Genomic DNA, 18424 nt, shown 5'->3' with positions numbered 1-18424 from the left:
TTTTTAGGGGTCCAGTAAAGAACACCCTCCTTCCTATCCAAGTTTGGAACTGAGAGAGCTGGAGTCAGGTCGATGGAGGTCAAAGTAACTATTGCTAATAAAACTGGGGAAGGTAGCTTCAGGACTGCAGCCAGGTTGGCCTGCCAATATATTACACCTCTGGACTCACTCTGTCACTGGCTGGGCTGGCTACAGGCTATTCTCTGCACAAGGCAGAGAACTGCCAGGACACATTCTTTCTATTGGCAGCCAGAGTCCACAGGGAAGGAACTAGAAGGGTATATAGGACATGGGTGCCTAGTTATTCTCCAAACATAATCAGGGAGTCACTCTCCCTCCAGTGGGTGGAGGGAGAGACTAGGAACATTACCAGTGGAAGCCCTCCACATGAAGACATGAGACACGGGGAATAAGTGTTCCTCCCACTAACACTATCTTGCACTTTTTTTCCACCTTTTCTTTGGTGTGAAAATGTTCAAAGAGTAAAGAAAATAGTAATAATGACCTCACATTTTCCCCTTACCCAGCTAGAGCAATCTTTACATTATACATAGACACACCAATTTACTCATGGCAACACAATAGATATTTTTTACTCAATTCTGTAAAAATAAAGTTTTTACAGAAGTTTGTACACATCAGCAGTACTACAAGAACTGCTGATGCCTGGCTACAATTTTATAAATCACCACAAAGCTTACAAAATAAACAAAAGAAAAATTGAAATTATAAGTTCAAAGAGTAGGTTTTAATTTAATAAGCTATTGTGTATTTAGGTGAAAACCAATTAAAATTGGAATTGCATTACAAATTTGAAATTGTAATGAAGCAAGTAGCTTTTATCATGAAATTGGAACATAAATATAATATCAACAAAAACATAAGAAATTCCTATTCCAATTAAGTCTCAAAATATTTGTTTTACAGGTATAACTCAGAGAAGTGATTAACAAAAAACACTTAGAATTAATAGCTGAGTAGAAAACCTAATAATTTCTGATTCACAGTTAGCTGACAATTGTGTAGTAGTTTGAAAAAAGCTCTTCTCCTTGATTGATGTCCCTAAGTGCGACAAGAACAACACATCGAAGTGGGCTGAAAAGAGAAAGATATACAAAAGGTAGAGCATTAACAAATATAAGCTGATATTTTTAATATACCCAACATGGCTTTTATAGAGGTAACTTTACTCAGGTTCCTTCCATTTTAGTTTATGCATTTGATTTCCATGAGGAAATAGTTCTTATCCCTGATGAGGGTATTCTAAAGAGTATATCATTTAAAAAATCACAAATCAATGTTTATACAACTGACTACTTCTTCTGAAAACACTGTTTCTAAGTTTAGGCCCCCAAAACTAGTATCACAAAAAGGATTTTAAAATGACATTATAGTTTTTCTTGTATTCATTTGTATCTTACATTCTGAAAAATGAAAACATTACTTAAAATTAGTTGGAGTTTAAAAAAAAATGCTTTTTTCTGGACATCATAAGATATTGTTTTTTTTGAGATGGAGTCTCACTCTGTCACCCAGGCTGGAGTGCAGTGGCGTGATCTTGGCTCACTGCAACCTCTGCCTCCCGGGTTCAAGCGATTCTCCTGCCTCAGCCTCCTGAGTAGCTGGGATTACAGGTGTGCGCCACCACGCCTGACTAATTTTTGTATTTTTAGTAGAGATGAGGTTTCACCATGTTGGCCAGGCTGGTCTCAAACTCCTGACCTTGTGATCCACCCGCCTCGGCCTCCCAAAGTGCTGGGATTACAGGCATGAGCCACCACACCCAGCCTAGATATTGTTATATATACACATTCAAAGTTCTAATAACATCATGCCCCGGAGTATATGGCTAAGAAAAGCTAAGTGTTAAACACACAAACATACACATGCAGAGAAGCAAAAGTTATCAAGTTTTTGGTTTTTGTTTTTTTCTTGTTTTGGGACAGGATCTGGCTCTGTCACCCAGGCTGCAGTGCAGTGGTGCCATCTCAGCTCAATGCAACCTACACCTCCCAAGGTCAAGGATCCTCCCACCTCAGCTTCCCAAGTAGCTGGGACTACAGGTGCACACCACCACACCCAGCTAATTTTTGTATTTTTTGTAGAGAAGGGGTTTTGTCATGTTGTCTGGGCTGGTTTCGAATTCCTGTGCTCAAGCAATCCACCCACCTTGGCCTCCCAAAGTGCTGAGATTACAGGCTTGAGTTACCATGTCTGGCCTCAAGTTTTAAGTATAAAGAATAGTTCATGTTTTAAATGTCATTCATCTTAGAAGGACAATTTAATAGGTCCTATATAAAATAAAGTTTGCTAGCAACTCAACAAAATAATACAAAGATTGTATCTTCCTACAGCACTGTTAGGAAAGAACTCTTAGCTCTCCAGAATTACCTATATTTTAAAATTGTTATTTGAATATTCTCAGTAGACTTTCCACTGAATGAACAGAAAATAAATGCTACGTTAAAATATGTGTCTTCTGAATACACTCCTTTTTTATTTAGGTTCGTTATTAAGAACCTAATAGTGAAATTGGCAAAGGAATCACAGTGTAATTTGGCCTCTTTCTTCAATTGGATGCTTTCTTATAAGGTAGAGAACATGATATTATAAATGATTAAAGTAAAGATATATTTGAAGATTTTGTAGGTAGGAAAAACAACAGAATCATTTGAAAAAACTTTAAGGTGGATACTTATGAAGTATTGCCATAGAATAAAAATGGGTAAAAATAAACAGAATGAGCTAGGTTAAAGGAAAATTTTAAATTTCAAATAAGCCTACATTAACACGTTATGGTGTGAACATAAAAATCTGAGTTATAATTTTTCACTAAAAAAAAAAAATTTTACCCCTAATTCTATATAGCTTTTTCTTCTATATTTTTTAAGTACAGCATAAGCAGAAGATATGAAATGCTCTTTTAGCAAACGAACCTATGTTTGTCATAGCTGTAGGCAATGTTTGGAAGGTACTGCTTCAGTTCTATAGGGAAAACTGCAGGCACATCAAATTCCTGATAACAGACGTTAGCTGCTCTGTCTAGGAACAAGTACATCATTTTTAGAAAAAGCCATTATACAAGGTCATGGAAAACAGAATTGAATTATGACACTTAATGTCTGTTTTTCTAAATTATCAAAACATGCTCAAAATAATTACTACTATGTTCCAGGCACTGTTAGAGTTTATTTACTTATATATATTTGCAGATATATATGGTAAATCATAAATATATAAAATAAAATATTCAAAAAGTAAGATATATATATAAAACATGTTTATTTACTTTTTGCATAAGCAACATATATAATAACATATATGTTTAGATAATATATACCAACATACATAATAAACATATATGTATGTTTTATTGTTTACTTTTTATATATCAGGAAATAGAGGCTCAGAAATGTTAAAGGTTAAATATTAATAAAAGAGTCAGGCTTGGACTTCGTTTCTCACTAACGCCAAAGCCCATGTTAAATGTAGTCAAACAATCAAACTTTTACCTATGGGAAAGTCAACTCCTAAAGAAGATATAGGTAGGGACTCACAGACTTAGCAACAGAAAGCAGATACTAGTCTAGCCATTAATCTATAAGGCTATATTGAAGCACTGACATAATAATTTCTATTTTTAAAATGCTAAAATAATAATGATCAAAGGGCAGTTATCAATTGCCTGTATTCACTGCAAAATCAGAAGAAAAATAGTAAATTAAACAATTCTAAATAATGTATATCATGATTTCCCCTAATTCTCTCTGATATCATCCCCCAAAAGTGAGAGTTGCTTAAGGACTTGACTAGCTTATTATATGTCATACTCAGCTGCCCTTGGCACTCAGTCATATGACAAAGGAGTAGAATTAGCCATTGCTGTATCTCATCTCACAGCCCCATGATGCCTTCTTACCATTGGAACAATTGTTGACATACTGTCCCACAGCCAGAGGGTTATGAATTTCTGATGTTAACCATGTACTATCACTCATTTTTAAAGGGCCGAGTCGATCCCTCCCGTTGCAAGATCTGAAACAGGTGAAAGCATTAGCTAATGGATCTGTATCTTAAAATAGAATTCTAAAATACAAAATTAACCCTAGAATTACACAAGTGCATTTCTTCTTAAAAAAAAAAAGACTTTTGTATAATCAGTAGGGCAATTGAGTTGTCACACAGCAGCTATCTAAACCGAATTTTATTCAAAGTATAAATGCTGGCCAGGCGCAGTGGCTCACGCCTGTAATCCCAACACTTTGGGAGGCTGAGGCAGGCAGATCACTTGAGGTCTGGAGTTCGAGACCAGCTTGGCCAACATGGTGAAACCCCATCTCTACTAAAAATACAAAAATTATCTGGGCCTGGTGGCGCACGCCTGTAATCCCAGCTACTTGGGAGGCTGAGGCAGGAAAATCACTTGAACCCGGGAGGCAGAGGTTGCAGTGAGCAGAGATCGCACTGATGCACTCCAGCCTGGGCAACAGAGCGAGATTCTGTCTCAAAAAAACAAAAAAAAGTAAAAAAAATAATAAAATGAAGCATAAATGCTGAGCTGGGTGTGGTGGCTCAAGCCTGTAATCCCAGCACTTTGGAAGGCCGAGATGGGAGGGTTGCTTGAGGCCAGGAGTTCAAAACCAGCCTGGACAACATAGCAAGACCCCATCTCTTTATATAAAAAATAAAGTACAAATGCTATTAGTCATAATCATTGTGGTAAGTGCGGTTCTGTCTCCTATAATTAAATTTGAACATGGGCATCACTTACCTGTACACAACTTTTGATATCCCTTTGTCATTCCCATCAATGAGTACCCCATCCAGGCATCTAAAAATAAATGGATTTCCAATGGACTGGAAAAAGATCGGCTCATACTTCTGATATACTGTACCTATTACACAACAAGACAAAGAAATATTATAACAACATGAAAAATCATAAACACTGCGATAAGAACCCTTCTTTGGAATATAATCACATTCTCTTTAGTTACTTCCCCCTTTTAAAGAGTGAACGCCCAATAGCAGATGGAGCACAGAACCAATTCATCCACACAGCAAAACAGAATATGACTATCTTGGTTAATGATAATATGAACATCACATTTTAGGCTCAGTTTTACAAAGTCATATATATATATATTTATATGTATATGTGTATATATATATATACACACACATATATATTTAAGTAGAATGTGATTTAACATCTAAAGAGTTTGAAGAAATTTATTTTGCTAATAATTAAATAATATAGACACATATGGGAATAGATGAGTCTGACATTAAGGCTGTTTCTCCTTTCACTGGCAAAAGAGGAAATGAGAAAATATTTACCGGGTGCTTCCTATGTTCCAGGCATGTTAATCTATTTATTAAACTTCTTTTAGTATTAATTTATTTATTCTATTTAGTCTTTACAAAATTAGGGTACTTGTACAGCAGGAAACTGAAACTCCCTTGCTTGGGGATGTAAAATTAGAAAACAGGAGAATGAATTTTTAAAAACCTGGGTCTATCTGACTCAAATATTCACACACACACTTTCCACCATACCAAATAATATAATGTTAGTTTAACACATAACGTAGTCTATTTAGCATTCTAGTCAATGATCTTGTGCCAAGAAATTGCCTTACTTTCCAAGTGTAGAAAGGGCAGGAAGGTCTTTATTCGGTGACTTATGGGTTTAAATGCTATCTTTTATGTTTTGATCTGTACCCTTTTTTTTTTTTTTTTTTTTTTTTTTTGAGATGGAGCCTAGCACTGTCGCCCGGGCTGGAGTGCAATGGCACAATCTCGGCTCACTGCAACCTCTGCCTCCCAGGTTCACGCCATTCTCCTGCCTCAGCCTCCTGAATAGCTGGGATTACAGGTGCACACCACCACACCTGGCTAATTTCTTGTATTTTCAGTAGAGACAGGGTTTCACTATGTTGGCCAGACTGGTCTCGAACCCCTTGCGATCTGCCCGCCTCGGCCTCCCAAAGTGCTGGGATTACAGGCGTGAGCCTATCCATACCATTTTTATCTTTAGCTATCAATTAAACCAAACTGACATGTTTCTCTAGTGCTTTTTAAGTAATTTGTCAAAGTGGGTCATACTATATTCTAAATTTAAACATTGACAGGAAAGCTTTCCTTGAAAGAAAAAGTGCATTTATCCCAACAAATACTCCAGGATACTTTCTAACACAAAACAATTTACAAACAGTTAATTTCCAAATTAGAATTGCAAAAATCTATGGAAACTCGAGTTTCCAATTTAATCCCTTACTCTAAGGATTGCAAGGCTGGGTATTTTACTGAACTTATGTTTATCAATACGTAAGAAGCTTGGCAAAGTATAATATTAATCGTGCTGTTACCAGGATACATAGATACGACTGCGCCTTTTGGTACCAGTCCTTTAGTAACGAAGACCCCTTTTCCAGCAGAAATCAATGAGCTAGTTGCTTGGGCAACACTGAAACCCAAAGTCTTGTAAAGAATTTCTTCTGGTTTAAAGGTACTTTGCTGTTGATGTCTGTTTTCAAGCAGTTTCACCCCTTGATGTTCAACTGCCAGTAGGTCTTGATATTTTGATTTAACAGATTCTGGAAGCATAGTCAAGATTTCTGATTGTTTATTGAAATCATTTAAGAATAGAGCCTGGAAAACTTTCAGTAATGTTCCTAGGACATCTTCATCTGAGGTAACTTTGTCTTTGGATTCCTCTGGAACATATCGGAGGGTCCTGAAAATGGGAAAAGTTTCTATTCACTACCCTTCAACTGATAAAAGCCAAACTTACCTGCACACCTTCTGGGTTCCTGGCCTTAAGGAACTATAAGCTTGTGTGTGGAGGGCTGGACACTAAGTTTAGAAAAGAATTGTTTGAGGGAGTTCTAGTTAGCTAACTCCCAACACTTCCCACCCAAGTAGTCAGTACTTATGAAAGGCCCATTCTATACCGCATGCTGTGGGGTCCTTACATTATTCCATTTTTGCAGACAAGGAAAGCAAAGTTGTTAGGTAACTTGCTCAAGGTCCCAAAGCCAATAAGTGGGAGAGCCAGAGGCAGAAACGAAGTTCAGCTCTTTCCGGTACTACACCCAACAGCCAAGCTGAATGTCATCACAATGAGAATGAATGACCTCACATTCAATGGCTTTTTAAAAATGGCCTTGTAGTTTCAAAGACAAATTCAACATCATATACTTTGTGACACTCTCTCCAGGACTACTAACGTCTTCAATGACTGCATCTCTTATTTCCATAATCATTATCTTTTTGTACTAACTGCTTATTTTTACTTCAACAAAAAGGTTGTAATTCCCGCCTCACGGTTCCGTAGTCATGATACAACTGATCTCCTGTTTCCCTAGCATGCAACCTTCAGGAAAGCGCTTTGTTTCCCTATTTTTCGGACACTGACTTCAGGGAGGCCCGGTTGGCCTCTTTGGTGAGCACGGTGTTGAGCTGATCACTGGTGCGCCCTTAATAACGCCGGCGGGACTCACCCCAATCCGAAACCCACCATCCCGACGTGCTTTTGAGTGGCGTTCTGCCCGTTCTTAACGCGCAAGCTACTCCACGCTATTCTCACAGCCGGGATGGGCTTCTTTAACCACGTGAAGTACTTGTATGAACTCTGAAAATAAACCCTGGCTTGGCTTTTCTGAGGAACTTCAAGCACCTAATTAAGCCCTGGTGGAGAAAAAGTCACTCACTCTCACGCGGTAAGAGCAGTCTTTTTAAAAAGTTTCCATTTTTTGCCCAGATACAAACTCCCCAGTCAGTGCCGAACGCAACAGGGAAGAACAGGTGACACCTCCGACTGGCGAGCTCGGCCTCGCGGGCCGGGCAGCGCAGCGAACACTGGGAAAGAGGCCATAGGCCCCGCCCACCTGAAGCCACCGCCCACTTCAGGCTTCCAGCTGGCCTCGGACTCCACCAACCTCCGACCCGCCCGCCTCTGGCCCGCGTTCCATAAACCCCTCCGCGGCCTCAGTCCCCGCCCACCCGGCCCGCCCACCTCAGTCCCTGCCCACCCGGGCCAGCCCATCTCAGGCCGGCAGTCCGCCTCAGGCTCTCCGCTTCAGGCTCTCCGCTTCAGGCTCTCCGCCTCGCGTCCCGCCGCCGTGGTGGCGTCTGGGAACTGAAGGCCGGCGCTCTTCGTTCTGCCGTCCCGCCCTCTCACCTCGGGTTGTGGCTTAGGTTCAGTGCGATCCAGGGAACGAAGCGGTACTTGTAACGGCGCCATCGCTGCCACAGGCCCCGCAGCAGACGGCCAGGCATGGCTGCCCCGCGGGGCCGTGACCAAGACCGCGCGGGGAAGGCGGATCCAGGCCTCGGGCCCGCCCCGGCCCGGGAGGAGAGGGGGCCGCGCTCGGCCGCCTTCCCCTGGCTCCGCCCTCGGTGTTCCTGGCACCGCCTGACTTCTGTTGCTCTGGGGCTTCGTCCTTCCCGTTTCCTGACCTCACCTCTCTGAATGAGAGGCGCGTAGAGCTGGAAGGAGGCCCCCTTGACCCCTTTTTCTTTCTCCAGTCGGTCGGGTGCTTCCGTGGGCGCACACACGCGCTAGCCCTGGTTGCGGGCGAAGGGTCACCGGGCCTCAGAGGCGAACCCGCCCCCGAGACCGCGTCCCAGGAGCGGACCGCCTAGTTTCTCTGTCACGGCGGTCTGGCCTGCCCCTTTGTCCCGGCCGCGCTCTGTGTTCCATCGTCTGTCCACTTGAGCTCTGCCTCTTCCTCGACGTTCTCTCCCCCTCTCTCCGTGGCCCCAGAGCAGCCCGACTTCGGGAACCCGAGTTTCAGTCCTCCCCAGACAGCAGCCCTTCTGCGTGAACCCGTGTTCCCAAAGTTACCAGTTGGGGCGTTTTGCGAATATTTACACGTAAAAAAACAAAATGTCATGATTCCCTGTTTTCACTCGTTTTTCTCTTCATTGACCCAACCATTCAAAGGCAAAACTACATGGACAAATGTTTCTGAAAAACAGCTTTGTTGAGGAATGGTTGGGATACAATAAACTGCACATATTTAAAGTGAACAATTTGATAGGTTTTCGACACCACAACCAAGATAGGGATCCAGCCCCTCCCCCAGTCCCCAAGCAACCACTGAGATGCTTTTGTCCTTTTAATATGTTCTTGGATTCAATTTGGAAAAGTTTTGTCTAGAAGTTCTGCATCTGTGTTCGTGAGAGATATTGTTCTGTAGTTTTCTTGTAGTGTCTTAATCTGGCTTTGGTATTTAGGCTAATGTTGACTTCATAGGATGAGGTGGGAAGTAGTCCCCCTATAGGTGAAATTTAAAAGGACCTTTACGACTGCTCCTCCCAAACACCCAGATGCATGCACACGCACACACATATTTAGAACAGGTTTGGACAAAGTTCAGTTTTAAGGGGGGCAAACTACAGGAATCCCTTAACCGTATTCAAATCACCAAGTGTTTATTGACAGATAAATACGTTGGTATCATTTCCTCTATTCTTTGCCTGAGAGTGAGGTTGGATCCTAAACTGTTGAAATTGAACGGCTCAGATCTAATAAAAACTCAGCCAAGGCCGGGCGCAGTGGCTCACGCCTGTAATTCCAACACTTTGGGAGGCCGAGGCGGGTGGATCACCTGAGGTCAGGAGTTCGGGACCAATCTGGCCAACATGGCGAAACCCGGTCTCTACTAAAAAAAAAAAATACAAAAATTAGCCGGGCGTTGGTGGCACGTACCTGTAGTCCCAGCTACTCAGGAAGCTGAGGCAGAAGAATCGCTTGAACCCGGGAGACGGAGGTTGCAGTGAGCCGAGATCCGCCACTGCACTCCAGCCTGGGTGACAGAGTGAGATTCCGTCTCAAAAAAAAAAGAAAAAAAAAATCAGCCAATCGCCCGTAGCTGCAGGACTAATTTGTTCTATTCTGAAAGAAATAAAGACAGAGTATCTACCAATGTCTCTATTTCATTCATATCATATAGAATGTTAGCAAACTCTGGAGGCTTTTCTCTCAGACTCTGTGTTTGTTTGATAATTTGGCATAATCTAGATTTACCTGACTTGCTAAATGGAGTCAATTCAGTTCCAGGATGTATTAATAAGTGGCATAGAAGAAAGTTTCGTTATAGTCTCCAAACTTAACAAAGAACCCAAAAGAACTAGTTTAATCTTTACCTATGGTAATGTACTTGTCTAAAAAAAGGAAAAAAAATCAGTTTTTGTATATTTTTACAGGGTTTTTTATATTTATGGTATTAAAATTAAATTTTGATTAGCTAAGTAATTCATGAAAACCTTCTTTTTCTAGTTTCTTAAAGTAGGTTATTAGGTCACTAATTTTAATCTTTTCTTCTTTTCTAATGGAAGCATCTAAAGTTATACAAATAGAAACATGGTAGCTAAAGCTCAAGTCACCCTTAACCAAACACTGTACCTTGTACTTCCACCAATCCTGGTCCTTGGTGCTTCTCAGAAGTTATCAGATGGGTGTGTTTTCTGCCAGTTTTATTTTTATGTATTTACATATCTGCGTATGTTTTTATAGAAAATACATAGTATTTTGTGTGAGTATTGTTAAAATACTATAAGGATCCACAACTTTGATTTCCTCAAAAATGCATCTTGAAGATCTACCCATATTGGTTTGTGTAAGTCTACTGCATTCTTCTATTTTTGAGGTTTTGCCTTCAAGTTTAATATGTACTGTAATTTTCTAGTAGGTATACTTTATGAAGTTTTTTAAAGTTCTATTTTTGACTTTCCAAAAATTTTTGTTTTAAATTTTAAATGAATGATAAATATCAAATGCTTTTCTCTATTTATTGAGATGACCATATATTTTCTATTCATTTATTCATGTAGTGAATGATGACACATTGTCAAATGTTGACCCGTCGTTGGATTTCTGACATAACTACTCAGTTATGAGTACCTCTTTGGTCAGATCCTGTAGGTTTTAATATATGCTATTGTCATCCCACATTTATTTTGAGGTATGTTCTAAAATGTTTTAGATAGAATTTGCCTGTGAAAACATCTGGGCTTGTAATTTTCTTTGATAATAAGTTCAACTTATTTTAAAGATATAGGGCTATTCATAATGTCTGTTTCATCTTGTGTTGTTTGGTAAGTTATATTTTTATGGAATTTGTTCATTTTGTCTAAGTTGTCAAATATCTTGATATAAAGTTGTTTATAAATACTGTCTTACTAGCCTTTTAATGTCCGTATGATCTGTTGTAATAGCCCATTTTTGTTCCTGATTTTGGTGATTTGTGTTCTCTTCTTCGTCATTGTAATTGAGGGTTTGTCAATCTTTTCAAAGAAACAGCTTTTGGCTTTATTACTTTTCTCTGCTTATTTTTTATTTTGTTGACCTCTGTTCTTATCTTTTTTCTCTCTTTTTTTATTTTTAGTGATGGGGTCTCACTATGTTGCCTGAACTGGTCCCCAAGTGACCCAACTGCCTATGCCTCCCAAATCATTGGAATTACAGGCATAAGTCACCCTGACCAGTCATATTTTTATCTTTATTATTTTATGTTTTCTACTTACAGTGGGTTTATTTTTCTCTTCTTTTTCTGGTTTCTTAGAATAGAATATTAGGTCACTGATTTTGGTCTTTCCTTCATTTCTATAGAAGCATCTAAAGTTATAACTATCCTTCCAAACATTACTATAGCCAAATCTCAGGAATTTTGATATGTTGTGTTTTCATTATCATTCAATACAAAATATTTTTTAAATTTCTTTGTGATTTATGTTTTTAATCCATGAAATATTTAGAAATGTGTTTTTAATTTCCAAATATTTTGGATTTCTAGATATCTTATTGTAACTGGTGTTTAGTTTAATTCTGTTGTGTCAGAAAACATGAATGATTTCAATTCTTTTAAATTTATTGACTTGTTTTATGTCCCAGCATGCACTCTATCTTGGTGAATATACCATGTTCAGTTGAAAGGAATGTGTATTCTGTAGTTGTTGGGTTTAGTGTTCTATAAATATTAAGTAGGTCATTGGTTCATAGTGTCTTTTAAATCATCTGTCTTTATTGATTTACATAACATTTTAAATACAGATGAATGAAGAATGACAATTTGACAGACAGTTTTATAATATATCATAGATAGCAAGCAAAAGATTGGCCATGATGGGCACGGAGATATGCTGCTATCCAAAATTACCCTCTTCTTCTGACTCTTTTTCCCACTTCCTGTTGTTTCCAGTTTCCCCAAATACTCTACCCAATTGAATATAAGAATGTATGTGCTGTGTTTTCCATTTAAAACCCATTTATGCTATAAATCACAAAACTACTGTGTAGGAAAAATGTTCTTTTTTGAGACAGGGTATAGCTCACTGCAGCCTCCAAACTCTTGGGTTCAAGCAATCCTCCCTCCTTATCCTCCCCAAGTAGCCAGGATTACAGGCATGCACCACCATGCCTGGCTAATTTTTTAATTTTTAATTTTGTAGAGATGGGGTCTCACTATGTTGCCCAGGCTTGTCTTGAACTCCTGAGCTCAATCAGTCCTCCTGTGTTGGCCTCCCAAAGTGCTGAGATTACAGACGTGAGGCACTGCACCTGGCTGGTAAAATCATCTTTAACATCAGTGTCCTAAATATGTATAAATAAGGCATGTATGCCTGGACAGATTGTAACTTCCAGAGTTCAAAATGAGATTAACTTGATTTTTAAATAATTTATTGAACTTCTATTATGTCCCGAGCTCTAGTGCAGGAGGCAGATACTAAGTAAACACATAAATAATGTCAGACAGTGATTAATGCCATAAAGAAAATAAGGCAGGATAATGAGAAGAGAGTGGGCTGGATATCTTACGTAGCCTGTCCAGATCCACTGTCCACACCCTGGGGTATTGACTGGCTTGCACATCAACAAGGTCCCTCATCTTCCTGCTTCCAAGTGGATTCAACCAGTGGAGAGCACTGGCAGGAAACTGCAAGGAGAGAGGAGAGTGAGGTGCTGGTCTCTGTGTACTGGCTGTATTCCAACCTAAGGTCCTCTCCATGTAGTCTTCTGTGTTTCCGGGTTTCATTCAGGCCTATGGATGGTAACAGCACCCTATTATTGCCAACTCCACAGTTCTATATAATATCCTTGTGGTTTCCCTTCATTCCATCCATGCTGTTACACAATTATTTTCAAATGTCTTAATTTGCATGTGTTATCTGTTTCCTGCTGGGACCCCACTCTCTTTATGTGGGTCACATGGTGTGGGATTAGGGGTATCAATTTTTGATAGGGTGATGACATGAATGGCTGAGACCTGAATGATAAGAAGGCAACAAACTTGAAAATATCCATGGGGAGATTCTCCCAATGGGAAATGCAAAGGCACTGAGGTAGTGATATGGTTTGGATGTTTTTTTCCCTCCAAATCTCATGTTAAAATGTGACCTCCAGTGTTGGAGATGTGCCTAGTGGGAGGTGTTTGGGTCATGAGGGCAGATCCCTCACCTATGGCCTGGTGCTGTCCTCACCTCAATGAGTGAATTCTTGCTGTGTGAGTTCATGCGAGAGCTGGTTGTTGAAAAGAGCCTGGCATCTCCTCTCTCCCTTGCTCTGTCTCTCTGTATGTGATACACCAGCTCCCCCTTTGCCTTTGGCTATGATTGGAAGCTTCCTGAGGCCTCACCAGGAGCAGATGCTCCAGCGCCACACTTTTCATACAGTTGGCAGAACTGTGAGGCAAAATAAACCTCTTTTCTTTATAAATTATTCAGCCTCAGGTATTCCTTATTGCAATGCAAATGGACAAGCATGGGTGGGGAGGAGCTTCACATGTTCAAGCAGGGAAAATAAGGTTATGGAACAGGGTAAGTAAGAAAAAGGGAAAGATGAAGTCAGGGAGAAAGAGAAGATGCCAAGTCCTGTAGGTCCTGGTGAGGAGTTGGGATTCTTAGTGTAATGGGAAGCCACTGGAGGGTTTTAAGCAGGAGGGTAATAGGATCTGATTCATGTTTTAAAAAGATCACTTTGGATATCATGTGGTGAAAAGGTGGGCAATCACCACACCGGTAAGGCCAATTAGGAGGCGAATACAGTAGTTTAGGCAGAGATGATGGTAGCTTAGACTAGAATGGTAACTGTGGAGATGGAGAGGGTGGATGGATTAGGATTCTATTTTGGAGGAACTCACAGGACTTGCCAATGGATTGGATATGGGAAGGTGAAGTTTTGAAATGCCTCCAAGAAATGTCAAGTATCTAGCTGAATATTCTCACATCTGGAGCTCCGAAGCCATAGCTGATGATAGAGTCTTTAGCCAGAGCACTGGATGAGATCACCTAGGAAGAAAAGGGAGATGTCAAAGAACAGAGATTGTGCAGTGACCATGAAGTCACCTGTCAATAAATGCAGACCCCTCATAACTTGGTCAAAAGCAGTTTTGGTGATAGGTTTGAGTGTGTTTGAGTGCGTTGAGAAGCAAATGTGAGGCAAGGAATGGGAAACAAGTGTGTGTGTCTCTTTCAGTAAATTTTATGGAAAGAGAGGAAGAGAAATGGAGCCAAAGGCAGAGAATAATTCAGTAAGATAAAAGATCTCATAGCATATTTGTGTGTTGATGGGAATGACCCAACACAGAGAAGGAAATGTGGTGTGTGTGTGTGTGTGTGTTTACTGGGTGTCGGGGGACAGAGGAAGTAGCAGACACAACTTTGATTTCACAATTCTGTGCTGGAAGAGAGATAATATTTAGAGATAGCAGATATTCTGTAGGCTATTTGAATAGCTATGTAGTCTAATGTGGGTAACATACCTGGCAAATATTTATTCATTGAAAACTGTATGCCTAGGTACAACTTTAAAAGATTACAGTCTATTTGGGAAAACATATAATTTCTAAAAATTAAATATTAATTACTATAGAATTTCAGTGTGAGCTACTGGAGTTGGAGAGTGCTTCAAGGAGAAATAAGTAGAAGAGAAGTGGAAGGGATTAACAGAAGCCAGCAATTCTCAAATGTGGCCTGGGGACCCTGGGGGTCCCTAGGATTTTTTCTGGGCTCTATGAGGTCAAAATTATTTTCTTAATCATACTAAGATGTATTTGTCTTTACTCTCATTCTTTCTTGAGGGTACAGTGGAGTTTCCAGAGGTTACATGATGTGTGATAAAACAACAGATTGAATGCACAAACAGATATGAGGATCCAACTGCCTTTTATTAAGTTAGAAATTATATAGATTTGGCCAGGCACAGTGGCTCATGCCTGTAATCCCAGCACTTTGGGAGGCCAAGGCAGGTGAATCCCTTGAGGTCAGGAGTTCGAGACCAGCCTGGCCAACATGGTGAAAACCTGTCACTATTAAAAATATAAAAATTAGCTGGGCGTGGTGGTGGGTGCCTGTAATCCCAGCTACTCGGGAGGCTGAGGCATGAGAATTGCTTGAACCTGCGAGGCAGAGGTTGCAGTGAGCTGAGATGGCGCCACTGCACTCTTGTCCGGGTGACAGAGTGAGACTCCCTCTCAAAAAAAAAAAATTATATAGATTTTTAAAAAATATAAAACATGCCACTCTCCTATTTTTTTGGGGGGAAGTATAGCTATTTTTCATAAAGATATGTTATATGATTTAACATGTAATAAGTTTTAATAGTTATTTCTAGTGAATTAATGCATTTTTATATATTTATCAATTTTAATATTGATACAGTAAATAGCAGCTATTAACCACATGAACAAAAGGTCCTTGGGGGCTTCTGATCATTTTTAAAAGTGTAGTGGGGTCTGAAGACAAAAATATTTGGGAGATTGAGTGTTAGAACCACATATTGTGATTCAAAATTTTGAGAAGTATGTGACACTTCATTGAATGTTGTAGTTAATACCAATTCTATGAATTATAATAGTATGTTACATATTGGTGATATTAGACAAAGTATTTTAAAATAATTTTGTGCTGCAGGACCTAAAATATTGCATAAAAGGGAGGAGAAAATGATCTCTGCTAGTCTTTGTATGAATTAGCAAAAGGCACCTTTTCCTTTGGCCACTTTACTGCCATCGACTGTAAAAAAATGTAATAAATATACAAATCTATTAGGACTATACTGTGCAGCATGCCCCATATAGGTATGTAGTACACCAGCTAGTTTTGGCAGTCTTGGGAATCAACTGGAAGATTCTGTGGCAGCACTTCTTGACTGCTCTGAGAACAAAAAGTTTGAAAACCACTGGTGTGAGGGAAGGTGCAGAGGTGGGGTGGAACACAATGGATTCAGAGAGCAGGAATGTAATGAAAGGAGTAGAACAGAAATTTTGTATTACGGATAGTAAGAAATAAAGATTTAGGCAGAATAAGGTCAGACCATTAAAAAACATGGACATTTGAGGTAGTCAGCAGTAGTCGTTGAATGTTCTAGTAGCAGAGTACTAGCTGGAAATAGAGTTTGAAAAGCTCAGAGGAACAGAAATTTTGTATTACGGATAGTAAGAAATAAAGATTTAGGCAGAATAACGTCAGACCATTAAAAAACATGGACATTTGAGGTAGTCAGCAGTAGTCATTGAATGTTCTAGTAGCAGAGTACTAGCTGGAAATAGAGTTTGAAAAGCTCAGAGGAACAGTAGTTGGCAGGATGCATGGATGGATAGATGCATGGATGGATATGGATGGATGGATGGACGGATAGATGGATGGATGGATGGATGAATGGATGGATGACCCTGACAGCTGAGTGTAGAGTGGTTCTGAGAACAAGAGACCAGGAAAGGGCATCAAGTATCTTGCTACAGCCTCTCCTTTTGTTGTAGACTGTTAGAAGGGGGTAGAAGGACTAGGAACACCCTGTTATGCAATAGATAAGCATAGAATCTAGGTTTTAGAATGGAAAAATGCAACTCTTAGTGATTGTTTTCAGTTTTTTTTTCAGTATTCTAAGGGGGAACACTGAGATTTCTGCTCTATTCCTGAGGAAGGGGTGAGATAAACTTTGATTTTCAGATATCTGGCAGTCAGTGCAAATTAAAGAAAAGTTTTACTCTGCTGCCCTCTTCTGGATGTTGCATAATTGGCCAAATAATTCTTCCACGTTGTTCCCTTCACTTTTGCTCCTAGACAGACTTCTGGACAAAGTAGGTTATGCACATCATCTCCATGACCATGCTTGCCCAGCTACGATCATGTTTCCTTCCAGTCGGCTTCACTGGAATGGTCCTTGACATTCACCTTGTGAGACTTAAGTTCTCATCTTACCTGACGTCTGTGGCTTTTGAAATTACTGACCTTTCTTTAAAACATTCTCCTCTCTTGATTTCCCTGACCCTGTGCATTTCTAGTTTCTGAAGATGAGCTCTTGTCTCCTTTATCTATTCTGCTTCTTGTCTATGCCTTAAATCTTGGTCTTCATCGGGGTTCTGGTCTTGGTTTTTTCTCACTGAACATATTCTCCTGAGTATTCTCCCCCGTTTCCCTTGTGACTCATTGTGGTAGATGCTGTAGAGTTGCCTGCTTGATGTCCATTCTTCTCAGACTTCCTTATAGCTAGGGAGTTCTAGTCAAATGAAATGTGAGTGAAAATCTCGTAAGCATTTTTAGGAAAGTTTGTGTCTTCCTGACACAGGCACTGCCTTTTTATTCTCCTTTTTCTTTCCCTGATTGTAGATTGGAGATCAGAGTTGGAGCCTGAGGATGAAAGCCTCATGCTAAGAAGAGTGGAGCGGAAAGATAAAGCATGGCAACATCGATGACACCCTAGGCCTAATACACCAGCCCTGACCTGCTTACCTTCTCTCATTTGTAGGCTATGTAATCCAGTCACTTTTACATGCAGCTGAGTACAACCCTAAATGATATATCAATCGCTTCAGTGACCATTTGTATGTCAATAGCTTGCACATTTATTATTTGCAACCAAAGTATCTCTGGAGGTACTGATGTGCATATACAGTATTACTGGAAACTTGTACTTGGATATCCTCCAGGCAACTCAAATATCTTAACATGTCCAAAGCACATCTTGTCCTCCAATCTACTCCCCCTGTGATTTCCTTGTATCAGTAATGGCACCAGCGTTCACACAGGTGACCAAGCCTGGATAGCAGACGCATCCTCGATGTCATTCTCCATCCTCCGCATACCCTTCCCCCAAGATCATTTCTACAATCTTTCAATTCTGCTGTTTAATATCGCTCAGATTTGTCTCTTCATCCTCATTCCCATGATGCTACCTTCACCTAGGTTCTGGATACTGCAATTGCCTTCTGACTTTCTCCCTGCCTTTTGTATTGGCCCATGTAATTCTTTCTTCAAGATACTGCAAGGGTGCTCTTTCTAACGCACAAATATCGTCATGCCACTCTCTGCCAAAGATTTTTCATTATCTCCCCATCTTTTTATTTCTCCTCCTATCCTTTCTCTCCATTTCACCCTAGTTACAACCCTCATCCTCTCAGTATGTCTACATAGATGT

General features: G+C 40.0%; 1 protein-coding gene and 1 long non-coding RNA gene across 8 annotated transcripts in view; one reads left to right on the top strand and one right to left on the bottom strand.

Annotated features, from left to right (window-relative positions):
- Positions 1-573: 573 nt before the first annotated feature.
- On the bottom strand, positions 574-8820 carry SETD9 (SET domain containing 9). Of its 7 annotated transcripts, none has more exon segments than NM_001131947.1 (6): positions 574-1095; positions 2937-3042; positions 3920-4035; positions 4772-4895; positions 6372-6739; positions 7506-7839. In NM_001131947.1, coding segments are annotated over 6 exon segments (822 nt in total). In that variant the 5' UTR covers positions 7526-7839; the 3' UTR covers positions 574-1007.
- LOC129059407 (uncharacterized) overlaps positions 7565-18424 on the top strand; it is a 36920-nt gene continuing 26060 nt past the window's right edge. The window contains exon 1 of the long non-coding RNA XR_008525274.1: positions 7565-7724. This is a non-coding gene — a long non-coding RNA (uncharacterized LOC129059407). The remainder of the gene's footprint in view (positions 7725-18424) is intronic.

The sequence above is a fragment of the Pongo abelii genome, chromosome 4 (assembly GCF_028885655.2).
Source record: "Pongo abelii isolate AG06213 chromosome 4, NHGRI_mPonAbe1-v2.0_pri, whole genome shotgun sequence".
In the NCBI taxonomy this organism is placed as follows: domain Eukaryota; kingdom Metazoa; phylum Chordata; class Mammalia; order Primates; family Hominidae; genus Pongo; species Pongo abelii.
The sequence above is the reverse complement of the archived record's forward strand: the minus strand, read 5'-3'. Positions and strand labels throughout refer to the sequence as shown.